Source organism: Heterodontus francisci, chromosome 19, assembly GCF_036365525.1.
Source record: "Heterodontus francisci isolate sHetFra1 chromosome 19, sHetFra1.hap1, whole genome shotgun sequence".
Classification (NCBI taxonomy): domain Eukaryota; kingdom Metazoa; phylum Chordata; class Chondrichthyes; order Heterodontiformes; family Heterodontidae; genus Heterodontus; species Heterodontus francisci.
The window spans coordinates 70,718,381-70,739,036 of NC_090389.1; the positions used below are offsets into that span (position 1 = coordinate 70,718,381).

General features: G+C 41.8%; 3 protein-coding genes across 7 annotated transcripts in view; 1 reads left to right on the forward strand and 2 right to left on the reverse strand.

Annotated features, from left to right (window-relative positions):
* ecm2 (extracellular matrix protein 2, female organ and adipocyte specific) overlaps positions 1 to 5,746 on the reverse strand; it is a 77,811-nt gene extending 72,065 nt beyond the window's left edge. Inside the window, exon 1 of the mRNA XM_068051879.1 lies at positions 5,660 to 5,746. The gene's annotated coding sequence lies outside the window, so the exon portion shown is untranslated. The remainder of the gene's footprint in view (positions 1 to 5,659) is intronic.
* The window catches only part of cenpp (centromere protein P), a 392,661-nt gene extending 381,391 nt beyond the window's left edge, over positions 1 to 11,270 (forward strand). The window contains exons 7-9 of the mRNA XM_068051890.1: positions 3,880 to 3,959; positions 5,869 to 5,960; positions 11,053 to 11,270. Coding sequence (XP_067907991.1) covers positions 3,880 to 3,959; positions 5,869 to 5,960; positions 11,053 to 11,165 — 285 coding nt within the window. The 3' untranslated portion in view covers positions 11,166 to 11,270. The remainder of the gene's footprint in view (positions 1 to 3,879; positions 3,960 to 5,868; positions 5,961 to 11,052) is intronic.
* The window catches only part of ippk (inositol 1,3,4,5,6-pentakisphosphate 2-kinase), a 102,244-nt gene continuing 87,271 nt past the window's right edge, over positions 5,684 to 20,656 (reverse strand). For 2 of the 5 annotated variants that reach the window (XM_068051883.1, XM_068051886.1), the window contains exons 12-14: positions 19,306 to 19,385; positions 16,897 to 17,118; positions 5,684 to 5,806 (exon numbers count right to left, since the gene is read on the reverse strand). In XM_068051883.1, the coding sequence (XP_067907984.1) occupies positions 5,785 to 5,806; positions 16,897 to 17,118; positions 19,306 to 19,385 (324 nt within the window). In that variant the 3' untranslated portion in view covers positions 5,684 to 5,784. Of the gene's footprint in view, positions 5,807 to 13,243; positions 17,119 to 19,066; positions 19,129 to 19,297; positions 19,386 to 20,656 lie in introns of those variants that run through there. The other 3 variants (XM_068051885.1, XM_068051884.1, XM_068051887.1) reach the window with 3 other exon arrangements.

Genomic DNA, 20,656 nt, shown 5'->3' on the forward strand with positions numbered 1-20,656 from the left:
TGTCAGTAAATGGGTTAAGTTATGAGAGCAAATTCCTATCGTGGCAAATAGGAGACAATTGGGTCTCAACCACTCATGACACTGGAGATTGTCGAATAAAAGCAAGAGGAACTACAGAGACTTTTACACCAGTTTTAGCCAGTGTTTGCTAATTCTGCAGTTTATGATCTCATGCCAACCACTTGAGCAGTAATTACAGTAATCTGTACCACTAGAAAGACTGTGACCAGCTGTTTGTAGGGTACATTATATAAACAAACCACTTGTATTTGTACAGTTTTTTAACATAAAGAAATATCCCACAGACTTTCACAAATAGCATAAGGAAAATGGAAGCTGAGCCAGGAAGTGAGAGATCATGGGGGCTGATTGAGAGCTTGGTTAAAGAGATGTGTCTGGTAGAGGTTTTTACATGTCGAGAGAGAGAGAGGAGAAAGGGCAAAGAAATTTAGAGAGGAATTTCAAAGAGAAGTAAAAGGCTGTTGAAGGCTATGAATTTTGTTTTGTTTTGTTTCCCTACAGACTGTAAATAATGAAATCATTAAGTGACAATCTTAAATTGTTAACACTACATATCCATTGTAACTAACTGTTAGTTTTCACATATATGCTGATGACACTCAGCTCTACCTCACCACCCCTTCTCTCGACTCCTGCACTATTACTAAATTATCAGACTGCTTATCCAATATCTAGTACTGGATGAGCAGAAATTTCCACCAGTTAAATATTTGGAAAACTGAAGCCATTGTTTTCAGTCCCCAATCCAAACTCCGTTCTCTAGCTACCGACTCCATTCCTCTCCCTGGCAATAGTCCGAGATTAAGCCAGTCTGTTTGCAACCTTGGTGTCACATTTGACCTGGAGGTGAGCTTCCGACCTCATATTCGTGCCATTACTAAGACCCCCTATTTCTACCTCCATAACATTGCCCGACTTCGCAATCTCACAGTTCATCTGCTGCTGAAACCCTTATTCATGTCTTCGTTACCTTTAGACATGACTATTTCAAAGCACTCCTGGCTGGTCTCCCACATTCTACTCTCTGTAAACGTGAGGTCATCCAAAACTCTGCTGGCCATGTCTTAAGTTGCATCAAGTTCCGTTCCCCGTCACCCGCTGACCTACATTGGCTCCCGATCAAGCAATGTCTTGATTTTAAAATTCTCATCCTTGTTTTCAAACCTCACCGTGGCCTCACCCCCTCCCTATCTCCGTAATCTCCTCCAGCCCCACAACCCTCCGAGATATCTGCGCTCCTCTAATTTTGGCCTCTTGTGCATCCCTGCAGCTTACAGCTACCAGGAAAAGAAGCTCAATAATTTTGATCTTCTCTGTCTGCGGCTCATGGGCATATCCTGGCAGGACAAAACCACAAATGCGGCAGTCCTCTCAAAGGCAGAGCCGCCAATTGTGTTGGCACTAATCAAACAGAGGCAGTTTTGGTGGGTTGGACACATCTGCAGGATGGAAGACGGTTACATATCCAAGGACCTTCTGTATGGTGAGGTAGCCGGGGCCAGATGACCAGTGGGGCGCCCAAAGCTCCACTTCAAAGATGCTTGCAAGCATGACAAGAAGGCCGTAAATGTCAACTATCGCACCTGGGAGTCACTAGCTGGCAAAAAAGGGAAATGGCAGCACATCCTGTGGACTGGTGTGCACTACCATGACGAACAGTTGCTACAGCAGCTTGGCAACAGGTGCCAACATCAAAAACAACAACTCTCAGCATCACTTGGCAGCCTCATGCACAGCACTTGTGGCAGAACCTGCCTTTCAAGGAATAGCCTTCACAGCCATCAGCAAAGGTGCACCAAGCGAAGACACCCCACCTAAATGAATTGTTTGCTGTGTGTCCATCATCTTTCATAGATGGAAGGATGCCAACCAAAAGCATCCTTGATTTTAATCGCTCCATCAGTGGTGGCCACACCTTTAGTTGCCTAGGCCCCATGCTCTGGAATACCTTCCCTTTGCCTCGCCGCTCTCCATCTCACTTTCCTCCTTTAAGACACTCCTTAAAACCTACGTCTTTGACCAAACGTTTGATCATCTGACCTAATATCTCCTTTTGTGGTTTGGCGTCAATACTTTGTTTTATAATGCTCCTGTGAAGCAGCTTGGGATGTTTAATACATTAAAAGCGCTATATCAATAAACGTTGTTGTCATGGGAAGTCTTTGGTCTGTCCAGGCTGTGCACAGAGGGATATATAAAACCTGGTTTGAGACATACGCTGCAAAGTCCATCAGGTGTGCAGAGCTTTCGCCAGGCACAGAAGAACATGCAGAAGGTCAGTTCGGAGTTAATCTGCTTAAGTCAAGAAGACTCAGTGATGTATAGGAAGTGTGATTTGGTCAATATTTTTTACTATTACGTTAAGCCAAGTTCTTGAACTGGATTTGATTGCAATTGTTACTCTGTATGTACACTTGCTGTAAAATAAAACAGCTTAACTATTCTTATCTGGCTTCATCTTGCCAGGAGTTAAATTTGAGCAGCTCTTTCTCCTGCTCCGATTCTGCCACATGATAATTTTAATATTAGGCAAACACCTCAACATATGCCAACCAGAGTCCAATCACTCAGATAGGAGCAATAGGGAATTTTAACAACCTACTAGCCAGAGAAATTGCCATGGTTGCTCTAATTAGTGAAACCTGCTCTCTGGAATTCTCTCCCAAAACCCTTTGCTTTGCTCCCTCATCCCTCCTTTTCCTATTTGGTCTCCACCTCTCCTGGTGAAGGGACCTGATATATGCCTTTATGTGAGGACTAAGTACCATTATACATGCAAGTTGCTGATTTTACATACTATGCATTTAAGCTTATAATTATAATGAGTACTTCTATCAAATGGATGAAATTTTATGCACTGCACCTGGGTGCTAAATGCCAAAATTCCAGGAGGCTAACAATGAATTAATATAGAAGACTCACTGAGGATTATGTGCCCATGTTGGTTGCCTTTTGAAATTGTACCTTTTTTCCTTCTGATTGTTTGAAATAGCTATCATTTGGGGAACTTCTAGTATACAGATGCCACAAATGACATAGTAAGCATTACATAAAGATGTTGATATTTATGAAAAGCAATAAGTTACTATGCTTCAAAAATTGAAAATGAGGCATATATATTTGAATGTTAAAGGTATTTTTATGACAATTAATCTACATATTTACATTTCAACTAAATATTGAGTTGATTGCATGGTTTTAATTAAACACAGTTTTATTTTCTTAAAATTCACTGTGTAAATTCACAGTACCTGGAGATGGTCACAAATGTGTTCTAGCTGATGCCTCTAATAGTTTTTTTGGAGTAAACTTAAAAATAGTAGCCTCTTCAACACACACAAACAATATTAATACTATCTGTAAGAACTATGTTGTTGCATAAAATCATATTTGGGATGAGATGCCATTAGTTAACCCTTCCACAACAGCTACATGCTTGACTGCAAAAGGACTTCCATATGAGTTCCAAACCAGATACCAGGGGTTGTTCCAGTTTGTCAACCTCAGCAGGTTTGACAGTAGGAATTGACTAATAGGGTCCCATTCTACCTCAAAGCAAATAAGTGTTAGTTTTAGCATTAGATACCAGTAAAAATTAAATTGGACTTGCCATCAGAGTATTAATGTCTCACGTTATTCTCCCATTTTGACTATTAGCTACAGGGCTAAACAAATAGTTCTGAAACACAAGTCTCAATATTGTCTGTTGGTAGTCCAGCTTAGTTTTTTTATTTATACGTGACACTCTTTGTAAATCAGCTCCCTATGATGCTTTTCAAATAATACCTCATTAAATAATAACCCACAGAGTTGGAATGTTGAAGACATTTTCAGTGTGTAACTCCTCTTTCTTTGCAGGAGAAATACCCTGAAGTAGTAAGACTTCCAGAGGGATCAAGTGCTGAATATATGGTACTGGAATGCTCCAAACTTCCTGGGTGAGACCACTTTAAATGTTTGTAGTACTGAATGCTTTTTGCAAATTAACTATGTCAATAATTTTATTTTTAAGATTAACATTAAATTATTGTAGAGTATATTTATTGTCTGAAAAGCTTATCTTAATAACTCGGTTTCATCATTTTTTAAAAATCGTTTCATGGGATGTGGGCGTCGCTGGCCAGGCCAGCATTTATTGCCCATCCCTAATTGCACTTGAGAAGGTGTTGGAGAGATGTGTTCTTGAACTGCTGCAATCCATGTGGGGTAGGTACACCCACAGTGCTGTCAGCAAGGGAGTTCCAGGATTTTGACCCTGTGACAGTGAAGGAACGGCGATATAGTTCCAAGTCAGGATGGTGTGTGACTTGGAGGTAAAGCGTGGCTATCTGACCAGACTCGACGACGTGTCAGGTTCGGGTCAGGTCTCTCTTCCGGGTCCAGCATTCGGGCTCAGGTCGGGCTAGACGTGGACAGTGCTGTCTTGCTCCGGGAAGTAATCTTCAAATGAACATTCAGGACGTCAAGGCGGGAAACATGCAGACCGGAATCCGCACTCTGCAGTAAAGCCTGGCTACGTGACTAAACCCGACTGCGTGTGTCGGGTTCGGGTTGGGTCAGGCATTTAAAAAAATTTAAGGACTCGGGGCCCGGTTCGGGTTGGCTGTTGTCGGGTCGGGCCCAGGTTGGGTATTCATTTTATACCCGAACCAGGCTTTACTTGGAGGGGAACTTGCAGGTGGTGGTGTTCCTACGCATCTGCTGCCCTTGTCCTTCTAGGTGGTAGAAGTCACAGGTTTGGAAGGTGCTGCCTGAGTAGCCTTGGCGCATTGCTGCAGTGCATCTTGTAGATGGTACACACTGCTGCCTCTGTGCATCGGTGGTGGAGGGAGTGAATGTTTGTGGACGCGGTGCCAATCAAATGGGCTGCTTTGTCCTAGATGGTGTCAAGCTTCTTGAGTGTTGTTGGAGCTGCAACCATCCAGGCAAGTGGAGAGTATTCCATCACACTCCTGATTTGTGCCTTGTAGATGGTGGATAGACTTTGGGGAGTCAGGAGGTGAGTTACTTGCCACAGGATTCCTAGCTTCTGACCTGCTCTTGTAGCTATGGTATTTATATGGCTACTCCAGTTCAGTTTCTGGTTAACGGTAACCCCAGGATGTTGATAGTGGGGGATTCTTACAAGCATAAAGTTATATATTGTCTTTTCAGCTCAGCCTATATTTGTATATAACCCAAATTGGAGCGGAAAGCACACTGCTTAGACAAAAACCTTTTCAAATGTTACAAATGTTTATGCTCCACACGAGCCTCTTCCTTCCTTCCTTTACCTCACCTCATCAGCATGTCCTATTTCCTACTCTCTCAACTACTTATCTCGTCTCCCCTTAAACATATTAATGCTATTTGCCTGAACACTCCATGTGATGGTATCAAGTTCCACATTTTAACTACTATTTGAAACTTCAGAAAGGTAGCTGTTTTTTTCTCAGATCATTAATTCCTGATTCTTGTATGTCAATCTTGCATGAAATATCTGTAACTCATACTTCATATATAATTTTTATAAAACTAATATGCCCATTTTTAATCTTTCATGGATTTGGATAAACATCATTATAAATTGCAGATTTGAAAACATTTTTTAAAGATGCTCATGAAAGCTAAAAAAGGATTGGATATTCTTGATCTTTACCTGTTTTCCTTTCTTCATTTCAATCAGTCCTTTCTTACGAAAGCTCACTACCCAAAATGTTAACGAGTCTTCTTTTACAAATGTTGACACAGGTTGTGTTTCCAGCATTCAGTTTTTGTTTGTTTCTACTGCTCATGAATACTCTTGCTGAAAAATAATCAATTAAAACAAGTTTTATTTTAATTGCTGTTCACATCTATCTCTTACAGGGTTGAGCTGACAATTTTCTGGAAAATACTTGTAAATGAAGAAGGAGTTGTTACTCCAGTGCTGGATCTCTTGACAAAAATACCAGCAAAGGGTAAGTATCCAAGTATGAAATGATGCCTCTGTGAATCACTGGTGTATATTTCTACATTGAAGGTGTTACATAAATGCAAGTTGTTAAAATACTGTATTTCATTCTAGTAGATATTTAGTAAATCATCCGTTTGTATTTGTACTGAGTAAGAAGCCTGATGGGAATCTATGGGCTGAATTTTACTCAGCATTTGGAGATGAGAGCGGAGGCAGAATGGGGGGTGGGGTGGGGGGGATGCAAATCAGGACAGGAGACGACGTACTTCATGACGGTCCATCCTGATTTTATCGATGACAAACGTGGAGGGCGGAGAGCTGACATCAACGCAGCGGGTAGGCAATTAAGGTAGTCGAGAGGCCATTTGACAGAGGCCAGAATTTTATCCTAGTGGCAGGAGACCCCATCTTGGCCCTATTTCTGGCCCGTGTTGCAATTTCACAGCAGGCATCCAATTAGCTGCCCACTGTCGGGGATACCACCCCTTTAAGGGACGAGCCCCCACCTCCAAAGCTGACGGCTGGCAGTTCTGCAGTTTCAGCAGCGCCACTGGAGTGCTGGCCACTGCCAGTATAGCAGGGTGCCTACACATGATAACATTTTGGAAACCCTAGGATGCAGGTAACTTGGGTTGCCAGGCCCAGTTAGGCAGGCCCTGGAATAGGGTGGAGAGGTGGGCCCTCCAGGGGCTGTGGCTGCTAAGGGAGGACATTAGGAGAGGCAGCATCAGTTGCCAGGTAGGGTGGAAAAGGGAGGACATTGGGAATCGTCTGAGTTGGCAAAGGTTCCAGCACTGCGAGGGAGCCACAGGCAAGTGCTGCCTTGTCAGAGGTGACAAGTGAGGGGAAGGGGGAGTGCCATTGGCAGTGAAGGCCCTGAACTCAGGGGGAGGTCACCTATCACATTCCTCATTCATCCACGCTTCGGACCCCGTTGAAGAGGAGGTGCAGCAGAGCGGAAGAGAGTCCAGTCACCGGCAGCATCACCACAACAACCTGTGAGCCTGCAGGAGGGTCAGTATCGGCCACCAGACAATGAAGAAGGGTGCAAAGGAGAAAGCCAGCAGCCTCCTCTGTGCAGAAGAAGCTACCCTCCAGAGAGGGTCTACCGGTCGAGGCTCAACTACCTACAGATGTCCAGGAGGCAGTGTCAACAAAGACTGCGCCTCTCAACGGAGGCCATCACTGACCTATTCACTACGATGCAGGATGAGCGGAACCCCAGGGAACTTGGTGGAAATCCAATGCCAGTGGTATTGAAGGTCACTGTGGCAGTGAACTTCTACGCTTCTGGATCTTTCCAAGGATCCACTGGGGACGTGTGTGGAATCTCTCAGTCAGTGGCCCATCGCTGCATTAAGAAGGTCACAATGCCCTTTTCAGGAGGGCCAGCGATTATGTGTGCTTCTGCACAGATCCCAACTCAAGCTGAGAGGTCCATCAGATTTGGGGGCATCCAAGCCAGTGGCCTTCATCAACAGGAAGGGCTTCCACTCCCTCAATATACCAGTTATCTGTGACCACTGTAAACAGATCATGCAGGTCCTGCTTCCCGGGAAGTTGCCACGATGCCTTCATTTTAAGGTAGTCCCAGGTGCTAGAGCTTTTCTAGCTTCCCACGCGCCTTCAGGGATGGAGACAAGGGCTACCCACTGAGGACCAGTGGCTACTGATGCCTCTGAGGAACCCAGGTGCAGATGTGAAGGAAAGGTACAACACATGCCACAGGACAACGCAAGTGACTACTCAAGATGAGGTTCAGGTTGCTAGATCTGTCCAGTGGAACCTTTCAGTATGGCCCGGCAAGGGTCTCATGTATCGCACAACCTGGCACTACAGAAGGCATTGAACAATGAGGATATTGAGGAGCACGATGCCTCTTCAGATCAAGATGAAGGACCGCATGGACAACAGGAAAAACACTATGAAATATGTGCAAGGGAGGCTCACGATGCTCATATGTATTTGCATTTCCTTTGATCCTTACCACCAGTTTTAGGTTGACCAATAAAGACTTACCTTTTATGCAGAAAGTGCTGGAAATTCTCAGCAGGTCAGGCAGCATCTGTGGAGAGAGAACGTTAACTCTGCTTCTCTCCACAGATGCTGCCTGACCTGCTGAGTATTTCCAGCACTTTATTTTCATTTCAGATTTCCAGCATCTGCAGTATTTTGCTTTTATTTCACCTTTTATGCTGCCCTGGTGTTGCCTTCCTTCGTTTAGCAAGCCATTTCCCAACACAGCACTCAGCTGGCAAGGCTGAAAACTTCACCCTTCAAAGCATGATCCATTGCCTCGGACCCTTGACAGAGACAGGATTGAAATGAAGCACCAAAGGCCATAAATGAGAGGAAGGAGATCTTAAAAGATAGAAGCTTATCTTTATTATCCCTGACAACAAATTCACTCCTTTTTCTTTGCATTAACCATTTACCTGTGAATCCTGCTTGCTTTAAGGTACTCTTTGTTCTTTTGCGTGCACTCCTACGCAGTGCTGCCCCTGTGCTGTCAGCTGTCGTGGAGGCACATCATGAGCCCGGGGCTCAGCATTGTGTTGGCTTCCCACAGTCCTCTAGTTGTCAGAGGCTTGGGCTGTCACATCCTCCATCAGCTGCTTGGGCATGTCCGTGCTGTGTTCAGCAGGTCATGTGCCCGAATCTACCCACTGATGTGAGAGTATCTGCGCTGGTGGAGGGTTTGGGGAAGTGAAGTGATGATGCACCCTCTGAGATTCCATCCTCCTCCTCCGAGGCGGCAGGCTCTCCTACAGTCTCTGCAGTTCTGTGACCTGTATGAGAAAACAGAGACATTGAAAGGTCAAGAGCCTCCCTTCCTGACATCATAAACACGCCTACTTTGGAGATCCCTGTGGGCGCCAGATCCCTCGAGCAGCGTGGCTCCACAGCTGCAGATGCGACCTTACTGTCTTGGAAAGGTGCTCCATCTCTCCATCCGCAACAATCTCCATCCTGCTGCCACGCCGGCTCCATAGCTGCCTCCTCCTCCATCGGGCTCAGGACATGGAGATTTGGCAGTCCATCGCTGGTCTTGGCCTGCTTTCTGCGATTGTATGTTATCTTCTGCAGACGCAAAGATGAATGTTGTTGTGCTCGCAGGGGTGATAAGCCAAAGATATATGCTGATAGTCCCGCTGTTACTGACGGGGATGGGGAGACTCGGGTACCTCCTGGGATTTAGTGGGTTTTCAATGACATAGGGCTGCCTTTTAGTCATGGCTCTGGCAACTTGTCTTTATGCCCTGACCCTTTGTCCACAACTGGGTGGGCATTCACCTCTTCAGCCAAATGCACCCTCCTGCTCAGACACAGGCAAGGCCAAAGAGGTCGAGGATTGATGAGGTACTCATTTTCCCAGTCTGGATGAAGTCAGTGAGGTGCTTGCAGCTCTGGATCCAGGTCCTTGGGGTGACGCCACAACTGCTGACATCCTCCGCTATCTGCAGCCAGGCTTGCTTGGTTACGCACTGGGCTCACTGCCTCCTTACCCTGGAAGCCCATAGGAGAACCTACAGGAAGGCATTACTAAAGCATAGGGCCAGCTGGGGTCTTCCTTTTGCGATGGTTATGTTGCCCCTCTCCCCTTAAGAAATCCTTATAGTTGGCAATCAAACTATGAATGCAGGGCTGGCAGCCCAGTACATATGGTGCCAGCAACTGCTGCGGCCTGTGTCTCTGCATAGTTTAAAATACAATTCAATATATTGTCACCTGATGATGTTCAAAGACTAGGGGGCTGGGTTTTGTCGCACCAGCGGGGCTCCTGCCACCAGGCCACAGGCGTGGGGAAACCCCTTGGCCTTTTGAACCCCACCCAATCGAACGGTGCTCAGGCACCCAAGTGCCTGGCCCCGGGATCTCCATCCCTTTAAAGACAGGGCTCCCACCTCCAAGAGCTGTCGGTCATAGAGGCAGCTGTTTCGCCCGTGCTATTGGGAGCAGTGGGCTCCACTGGTACTGCAAGAGGCTTTGGACCCGAGGTGGGGGGTTGCCAGGGCCAGACCAGCAGGCCCCAGTGTGTGTGGTTAAATGAAGGTGAGCTACCGATTGCCCATGGAGGAGGCCTTCCCCCCCCCCCCCCCCCCCCCAACCACCTCCCCAAATCCTTATGGGGGTCACGTTTCACTGGGCAATATCCCCACATGGCAGAGGCCAACTCCCTGCTGCTGGTAATAGGCTTCTTAAGGGCCTTAATTGGTCTCTAGGCAGGAAGGCTGTCAACAGCTTATCCCACCTTGTAAATGCCAGTGAGATGGGAAGGTGATGGGCCCTCTGGCTCATTGCTGTGGGTCGCTCCCACTTCCAGGAGGCCCATTAAATTCAGCCCGAGCTGTGCACTGACATAGTTTGCCTGAATTATGAGCAGAGGTTTTTCTTTTTTTAAAAAAATCTTGTTGGCAATTAAAAAACCTCAGCTTTGTCAAAATAATGGTAGAAGGAACAAACATACAGTCATGTACACAAAGTCTAAATGTATTTTCACTTGGTTAAGATGTGTAGTGTTAACATTGGTTGGCAGTACTAAATGAAATGTACACAGTTGACTTTATTATGCCGACAGTGACTTTCTGGGATTTATTAGGTTTCAATGCTTAAAATCAATATGCTTCCTTATTGAATGGCTTTTTAAAGAAAATACATAAAAAGTAACATTGTGAATGTCATGTCTGCACAGATGTTCAAGGCCTGTTTTCTAATTCAGGGTGGGTCCCAGTTGACTGAAAGGACTGTCTAGTGTTCTCTAATAAATGTTTTTTCCTCTCCCTTCAAACCTTGACCGTCTGTTTCAGCTGCTGGGATTCTGCAGCTGATTTCTGAGTGAAGACATTCACCTTCCGTGTCAGCACATATGCTACTATAAATTTGTATTAAATGTTTAAATAGTTCATTAGGAAGAGTCATAATGTATTTTGAGTTAGGAGTGAAGTAGTACAATGCTTTTAACTAAACTGACATTAGCAACCCATCAATACTGGATCTCACTGTAGCAAGTGTTATAAAATCAGTCACAACACTCGCTATGTTTCTATTGCAGTTCTGTAACAATTTGGGTAACAAACTCGAACTTTTCTTTACAGCACTCGACTTCGACACGAGTAAGATTGTGGACAGTGCACCCTGCACCTTTAGAAATCTTCTACGCCTGTTTGGAATCGAGGGGGCTATAGCTTGTTTAATTAATTTAATGTGAAAGCAAGCCTAAAATATACAACTTGTGTTGTACTAGAAAACAGTGATTTGTACCTAAGGAACAAAGGTTTTTATTTTCTGTAAATAAAGTATGCTTTTATGTTTACTACAGTCATCTTTTTATTGACTTTACATGTACCATTTTGAAGTATTTTGTACATCAGGACATGCCACAACTCTTTCATTTCTCCTATGGCACTGTCACATGAAAAATAAATATATTTAAATACAAATTGCCAAAGAATATTTACAAATAAAGAGCAAATTCTATTTCCATTATAGACAAAAGTCATCTGTACCACAGTAGTCTGTTGAAATTACCTTTCAAATGTATTTTCCCTCAACTTAAACCATTTATACAATTGTAATTTAATTCACAGCCTATTTCAGAATTGCTCTATCAAAACCCATTGTGTATAGTGGTAAGAGCAACTCATGGTCAGAAACAGTACTAGTAGTTCTAATAGTAATGGCATTTCTATAAAATAAATCTTAAGGCCAAAGCCCAAATTAAATTAAAATTCACACATTGGCATGTTTGCAAATCAACAAATGGGTGGCTGGGTTCATAAAACCAAGCTGAATGAAATCTCTGCACTGAGACAAGTATCGTAACCAAGTGGAAATGTCTGCAGGATACCTCTTAAAAATATGGCCTTAAGATTCTGTGCCATAAGGGCAGAATATTGTTAAGTGATTGCAATAGCCATTCCAAAGCAATCCTTTCACTCAGCTCCAGTTATTTATGCTGTTTGGTGGTCTATGAGCAATGTTGATGCACTTCACACCCAAGTACCCAGTATTCAATCATACTCAAACCAATTAACAGTACCTCATCATTCATAAATCATCCAATTGCTGTAGTCAGTATGAGATGAATGCCTAGTTTGACTTGTGAAAGAATTTAAAAAATTCTTTCACAAGATGTGCCTCAGCGCCAGCTAGCCAGCATTTATTGCCCGTCCCAAACTGTGAGCTACCTTTTCGAACTACTGCAATCCATGTGGTGTAGGTACACCCAAAGTGGTGTTAGGGAGTTCCAGGATTCTAACCCTAGAATAGGAAATGCAACAGAAGCAAGATTCTAGAGGAATAGGTAGTATGACAACTACAGTCAATGATTTATTATAAGTAGTTCATGTTAGCACAAGTTTACAACAGGAGTCCACTGCAAAATCTTCCTAAACAGAGTTGGTGAATATTACTTGAAGTAATATCAGCTGACACTAAGCTTTTCTTGAACTGTGAATTTCCAACCACACTCGGATATCTCCAAGTTTAGAACATTACTAGCGCTAGCAGCAGGAACAATAAAAATTTGAATTTTGAAGTATATAGGATTAGTTGAGTAAATTATTTAATTGGCAAAACTACTTTGGCAATTTTTTACTGCAAGGATTTACTTAGAAATGCTTCGTATCCAATTATCACATTACCTTGAACATGCGATACAAATGCCACTTTTTGCAGAATTAATCAATTTTCTTGAAACCTTACCCTTTGACTTAAGATGTTTCTCAGAGCAAACACTGCAATATTTTGGCTTTTTAAAAAAAAAAATGCTTGAAATGTTTTTGCACTTGATGTTTCCCACTCATAACATTAAGAAATGTGATTAGTACTTCTAGAAATATAATTAATTTGTTTCCATTATATCAACTGCACATCTTTTGCTTGGTTTGAACTTGAATTTGCAATGAAGTGCTACTTCCAGGTAGATTACTCAATGCATCACAAATTGAAGTCATTTTTTGAAATGAAGTGACACACAGACATACCATGTATAAACTTTTCAACCTGTCCTTTTAAGATCTTTGGTTAGAAGTCACATTATCCTGTGATAGTTATTACCCCCAAAAAATTGTATTTTATTAAGTGCATCTCCTGGCATGGTATTCAGCCATCCTGGCCAGATTCAATATAAAGCCTAGAGTTAATGTATCTCAACTGGGGCTATCAGTACTGCTACAGGTGGACAATGGCTTGGTGTGGACATTGGGCAAACACAGAATCAACTTCAGGAGTGATACCCAAGAGCCCGATGACACAAAGGGCTGGTGTGTGTGTGTGGTGGTGATGTGGGTGGGGTGGGGAGGGGAGTGAGAATGGGGACATGGAGAGCTGTTAGGACTGTCATGGGATGTGGGGGTGTGAAGGAAATTGAAAATTAGAGTATTCCTCCCTTACAGGATGTTCATAAGTTTTTCTGACCAGAGGATGTATCTCAGTAAATTATTTACTGGAGAGAAGGCTCATTTCTTTCTGTAAGAGTTAAAAACACAATTTCCAAAAATTAAAAAGTTGGCTTTTGAATGAAATAGTATCAAATTTAACACGAGGAGCAGGAAGCATCATCTTATACTGAAGTGTAAGTTTTGTGTATATTCGGTGTCAATATCAAGTACAGGTATCACAATAACCCAGGCTAAGAATATTCAACATAGCCTCTAAGAGGGTCTAATAATCTCAGAAATAGATGGAATGCAACCTAATTGGCAAAATAATTATACCCAACAGTAGTCAGCACTTCTTTTTTTGTTCATTCCATTGCATATATATTGACTAACCTCTCAGTGCAGCAATGGCACTATTGCCATGCTCATTTAGTACTGACAGGGGTCTGGAAATCTACATATGCTTCTTAAAAGATCAAGTGATTACTCCAAATGTCCTCTCTTCAGATCACCTGCAATATTTCATGACGAAATTGACCCTAAGCATTGTCACTGTCCTACTGGGCCACTTTATTCTTCTAGACATTTCTGGTCCTGCTACCACATAGCAAAATGTATGCTTGATTTTTGAGGGCCTATTTTTGAGGTTGTTTTCTATAGAAACAAAGCAATGCACACTCTAAAGTTTGGGTTAATTTTCTGATATTCCTGTTGGGTAGTAATATGGTTGCAGATTGGAAGTTACTCACCCATTTGAGGAAGCATGGAAAAGGATAGCATCTTAAATCACTGGAATCAAATAAATTTAATATCAGATCAGCACTTTGGCAGAGGAGAAAATCTCAGTCTCATGCAAAATGAGATAAGGTGGCTTAACAATATCATGTAGTGGATCCACTCAAATCAGCAAAACCAAAACTGATTTGGGATAAGGAGAAAATCTGAAATTGTGCAGCACAATTAAATTGTGGATTTGAAAGGCAGCTCTTCAAGAAGCCCTTCACAAAATGGCAAAAATGCAATATTTCCTCAAAAATCATTGACCACAAAGGGCACAAGCTAAAGTAGTCATTTATAATCCACTTGTAAATGGATTACTTCTGCCCTCGATCATTCATTAAGTGCTCTCAGACAGCTCTTTTCTAAGGTGGCAAAGCTGTACAACCCTCTCCAGAAAAAGGCATGAATAGATTTTTTTTATGCCATCACAAGTTTGCTTCACTCAGTTGAGGGCTAAGGGTTAGGGAAATGGAAAATCATGCAGTAACTTTATATACAGCTTCTTTTCACTTATAAGTTGACCAATTCGCAGCATGGTAGATATCAAAGCAGGGGAAAGAATATAGGTGCTTTAAATCAATAATGAAAGCAAAAGGTCACAAGATCCAACCAAAAACAGTCTTAAAAGGACAGGTTTCCCACATGTACTTTTTTCTGGTTATGCCATGTGATGGCAAATAAGGTTTGTTTTCAGGTTTAACATTTTTTTTTTTTAACAAAAATTCCTACATTTTAAAATTTTTCAATTAGTCCTTCCTAATTTTCACCCATAAGTCAACACATTTAGCAGTTTTGTTCAAAACAAGATTTAAGTCTAGAAATCTTGGACCTGTGCACTGCTTTAACTGCATACGAGACAGTTTGGCATAACCCATATTAAACTGGAAAAGGACATGAAGAAAGTTAACTAGTAAAACAGTTTGAATGAATGCACACAAAACCTTTTGCTTTTTAAAAAAAATCATTCTGCGTTCAAGTAACTTGTTCATTCAATTCTCCCTCAATTTACATTTGCATTTAATAAAACGTCTCTGGGGTTGTCATGTCCCCACTATGTTACTCTCCTGAAGTCTCATGCTACTCGCATTTTACTCTTTTAAGGAGCCCCTCTCAGTGCCCCATTACACCACTCTCCCAAAACGCTTCTGTGCTCAATTTCACCCACCCGCAGTCTCTAGCACCACTCTGTCCCATTGTTGGGAGTGTCTTTGGCTCGACCGCTCTTCTGCCAGAAATGCAGCTCAGTGATGTCGACTTAATTCATTTAAATAGCACCATTTTTCTTCATATTCAGCACTTTTATCTGTTGATACCTACTATCATTCACATTTGTTATGCTTGTAAACATTCACTCACTGAAGTGGCATCTTGATTTTGTTTAAATGGACAGCCCAATTCAGTGCATATTTTAAGTGATGCTTTTAAGCAGGTATCACTATTACAATTCTTTATTACAGTTAGGAATAAAAATAATTTCAAGTTTAATTCTGATTTTCATCCAAAAAGCAAAATCTTAATCAACTTTAGATTACACATATGACTCGATAGTCCAACACTCACTGGAAGTGCAAATTGCAAAATGGTCAGGGTACAGTGACTTGCAAACCACTGGAATACATGAGTGAAAAATCATCTTGCTGTGTGCTCCCAGTTCCCCAAAAATGCTGGAATCGCAGAACCCACCCCATCCCTTATAATTCTTAATAAACTAGTCAGAATTTTTACTGCTAAGTGAATATCACTTAAGGGTATGTAATGCCTGACGCCCACTACTGACAGCAAAATAAAACCCCCCCACATAAAGCAAACTACTCAAACACCAGGGCCATTCCCTCCCAAGTTTAATTCTAATCCTGAAGTTCAGAAGACAGTTAAACAATAAAGCTGCAGCCTTGGAGATTTGCATTTCTGAAAATCAGTATTAAGTATACATGAAAACTTTGGGGTAGTTTTAGATTCATTTCATAAAGCATCTCAACACAAACACTGCTTTCACTTGTCATTCTTTGCCCTAACTAGTGCAAGTCATTGAGGGGTCAAAGGTTACTCAACTACAAAATCCCCAATTTCAATGACATTTCAAATGGTTAGATCAGATGTAGAACTATGAGGAGTTAGAACAGTCATGTGCACTGTGGCCGTATTCACTGACTGGCAGAACTGGCACAAACTAAAGCAGTGGAAAAGCAAATGTCACCCCCAGTAGCATTTCTTGCGATGAGCCAAAGCCAAGAAAATTTACAATTTTAATCAAGTACATGACCATAGTTATAGCCTTAAACCACACATTAAAACCTAATAGATTGCAGCAATGAGAAATGCATGACTTTCCTTAAAATCTTATTAATGGACATCATGTTTCTCTTACATGTTTCAGTGCTGTGTAACTAAAAGGTATGTTTTTAATTTAGCTTCTTTTAAAGAACTTCCCCCACTCCCCTAGACAAAGTATTCTGAAACAATTAGCTGACTCTACAGAAACCCTTATTGTGCTTTAGTATTCACAACCTGTAGTTTCCTTTCAAGACAAAGGTTATTGGATCGTTCAAAAAAAGCTATTTAGTGCTATTTTTCTTATTGGTGAATGGCATGCTTTTAAAATAAAGCCATCCAATCTAGTATAGTGATGCTCACAATTTAAAATTACCCTTGCCAACTTCAATATTCAAATAGACTTCGGTCAGCTATTTTCTACACTTCTCACTTGTGTTTGTGGCCCCTCAGGCAGTGCAGTCCTTTTATTTATCAGATGAATACCAAGGCCCTACAAAAACTCACACTGAATGAAAAAACAGTGTGCATTCTTCATTTTCCTTGTAGAAGTTTGAAGTGGTAACATCCTTTTTTGCCCTCGTGCTCTGCACGTAAAAGTTTATTATCTTCCCATCTAGTTTGTACTGGTGTGCAATGTTCTCATATGGTTTGGGATCCAAATCTAGAATAGAGACAGAATACACAAAGCAAGCCCTTGACGTCTGAATTATGGTACTAGGTTCAGGCCTGTGGGGGGAAAAAAAATATATAATTGAACATATATTCTGTATCAGAATCAAAATACACTGATTTGAAATCACTATACTATTTACACACACGTGCAAATTAAATTGTCGCTATTTTAACTAAGGCATTAACAAGTTTATTTTAATTTCTTTACTTTCTATTCATGAGCAAAATAACAATCTTCTTCCCCACACCCACACCCCTCTGCCCAAACACCCTGTATTCACCCCACAAATAACCAGATCTGGCAAGAACTGTTGGAGAATTGCAGGTGAATAGCATAAAAGAATTCAGGTTTTCAGTAATTAGAATTGGGTATTATTTTCCGATGAGTGACATAAAAGAAATCTCAATTTATTTCTCGAACTAGAACTGTGGCATGGAACTTAATAATCACATGCACATAAATAGTTATGCAAGTACTTACATTGCAATCATATGGGACCATATGATGTACTAAGTTTGGCCTGACTACAAGACTTGTCTCATGAAATCAATGGACAGAGCTATGGGGGAGTGCATTCATCATTTTCTGAGGTGAACCCCTGCCAGCAAGGTCCCAACCAGGAAGCAACTCAGTAGTTCTCCATAAATTCTCAGATTAGATTTTCCCTCAGATAATTTAACAAAAAAGCAGATTGCAAGTATTCATCCATATTAATATTAGTCTAAGTATCCTTACTTCTCTGAAAATGGATTAAGGATATGCTACTACTCTCTTCTCCAAAAAGCCCAGCCTCAACTGCAACTGCTCCAACCATTCCCAATTTCTAATTTTCCTTTCCTCATCAAGGTCCTCAAATGCATTGTTGCCACTCAACCTTTCTTTCCCTGTTCAACTCCCTTCAGTGTGGCATCCATCCAAAGCTTACTTCAATGGAAGCTCAGCCTCGCAACCTCCAACACCTAGATGAGCAAGCGCACCGTCACAGACACCACAGCCTCAAAGTGACACACCATCTTGACTTGGATATACACTGCCGTTCATCGCTGGGTCAAAGCCCTGGAATTCGCAACCTAACATTACTGTGGAAACAATTAGCAGCACAAGCTCTGCAACAGAAGTCCATCATCACCTTCCAAGTGCAACTAAGGTTGGGCAATAAATACAATGTTTTCAGTTTTGCCCATCTAAGAATTTCAAAAAGTCATGAAACCATATCCTTTGTAACTGACGTTGTGGCCAGGTGATGAAAAGGAAAATGTAATGAAATAGCAAAGATCACTAAACATAAAAAAACAAAGTGATTCTTAATGCAGCCGGTCGCTGACGACATCACACTGCAGCCATCCGCGCACATGCACAAATGGGCTCCTGCTCTCTGCGCGTGTGCTGCGTTGTACATTGCCAGGACTGGCTGGCGCATGCACAAATGATGTCATTATGTAACGCAGGGGAGACAATAAGGGGGGGGAGCGGTGAGAGAGTGGCTGAAGACCTTGATAGTGGCGGGTACGCTCTCCTCCTGCCGCTCCCCGCACCCTCTCTCCAGCCATTGTGTGCTGCCATGAGTTTTTTAGTACCATCTTTAGTCCTGGCAGTTGCCTGAATGTCATAGACTGACATTTTAGTGGAACGGGCAGCATTTACACATGTCAATGCAGCGCCAGCTAGTGGTTGCGTTGTCAGCAAATGCAGCCTAAAAAAAAAAAAATCAATAATTCAAGAAAAAAGATGGGGAGCTAATGAAGATATAAAACATGTCTGCTTTATGGAATCAATTGTGTGAGATGGCTTATGATTAACCTAGACTAATCAGCAAACAATGGAAGGATTCTATAATCAGTGATGCATTCCAGGCACGGACTTGCTCGACACAGATTTCACCTAGCTACTCCTATCCCAAGGATATTAATCTATAGTGCATTGAAATTTAAACTGACTAGTGCTCTGGTTTGTCACAAAGTTACTGACAATTTTTAATTTGAGAAAGTCAGAAATACTTACATTTAAATAAGGTACCCCATATCAAATAGCTCCAATTAAGTAATGCTGCAAATACACAACTCCTGAAAAGGGGAGAGACAGGTTAATGTTTTGGGTTTAGGGCCTTCATCCTGATGGATAAGGAAAATGTTAACCTGTCTTTCCACGTCACAGATTCTCATGGACTGTTATTTATTTCTAGTATTTAGTTCTTTTTAAAATTCATATTATAATATATTTCCAGTGACAGACCTCCTTACCGTTCTTCCAGTGGACAAGGAGAAAGCGCTATCATGATGGAGCAATCTTTGGCTGTTGTGGCAACCCTGTACTGATGAATCTGTATAAAAATAAAATGTAAAAAATAACTTTCTGGTCATAACAGATGCTAGATCCACATTTAAAGGCATCAATTTTGACAACTAAGGACTCAAAGAACAGGACTAGACAAGAGCTTGGCCCAGGTCAAATAAACTATCAAGTGGGTATTTGTAGCTCACCACCAGCTTCTCAAGGGCAATTAGGAATGGGCAATAAATGCTGGCCTAGCCAGCCACACCCACATCCCATCAGCAAATAAAAAAATGCTAAACTGCATGAAAAGAATGAGGACAATTGTATTGAAGTTAGATAATATATTTATCATTTATTCTAACGCCAAAGATGAATTATGCCAAAACTATACAGAAAACATCAGAATTTCTCATTATTTACTACTGAACACAATTTAGTAAAAACAAGAAAAAACTGTCACTTGAGTTGCGAGATGAGATCCAAATATTTGGTGGCAGTTCTGCTCATCTCTTCAATTTTATGCAATCTGATGAGAATAGAGTGTACATTGTCAGGAACCAAACAAGGACCAACTGCATATTACATAGGATATACAGCACTCTCAGGCCATTTGGCCCAACCACTCCATGCCAGTGTTTATGCTCCAGGCGAGCCTCACCCCGTCTTTTCTCATCTATCAGCATATCCCTCTATGGTCTTCTCCCTCACGTGCTTATCTAGCCTCCACTTAAATCATCTATACTATTTGCTTCAAACACCGGGTGTGGCAGTGAATTCCACAATCTCACCACTCCTCTGGTGCAGAAGCTTCCTCTGAATTCCCTGTTTGATTTCTTGGTAACTATTTACATTGTTATTTTTATTGGCTTCTAGTTTTACTTTCTTTCATGTTGAAGCATTCTCTGTACGCTATCTAAACCTTTCACAATTTTAAAGACCTTTATTAGGTCATCCCTCAGCCTTCTCTTTTCAAGAGAAAAGAGATTCAGCCTGTTCATCCTCTCCTGATAGGTATACCCTGTACTTATGGTATCATCCTCGTAAATCTTTTTTGCACCCTCTGCAGTGCCGATTTTAATATATATACTACAGTGGCCAGAGTTGTACATGGCCACAAAAACGTGCTATGTCAAATGATGATTTTTTAATCCACCGGCTGGAAACCTGAATATTAAACTGGGAGATGAACCACACAAACCTTACAAGCTTCAAACTCTCCCTAACCACAGAGGCATATCCTCTGCTGCAGACTGTAGTATGCAGTGGTTTGATTGTGTTAGTCTGTTCACTGATTAAGCACAGTGAGCATCAATTATT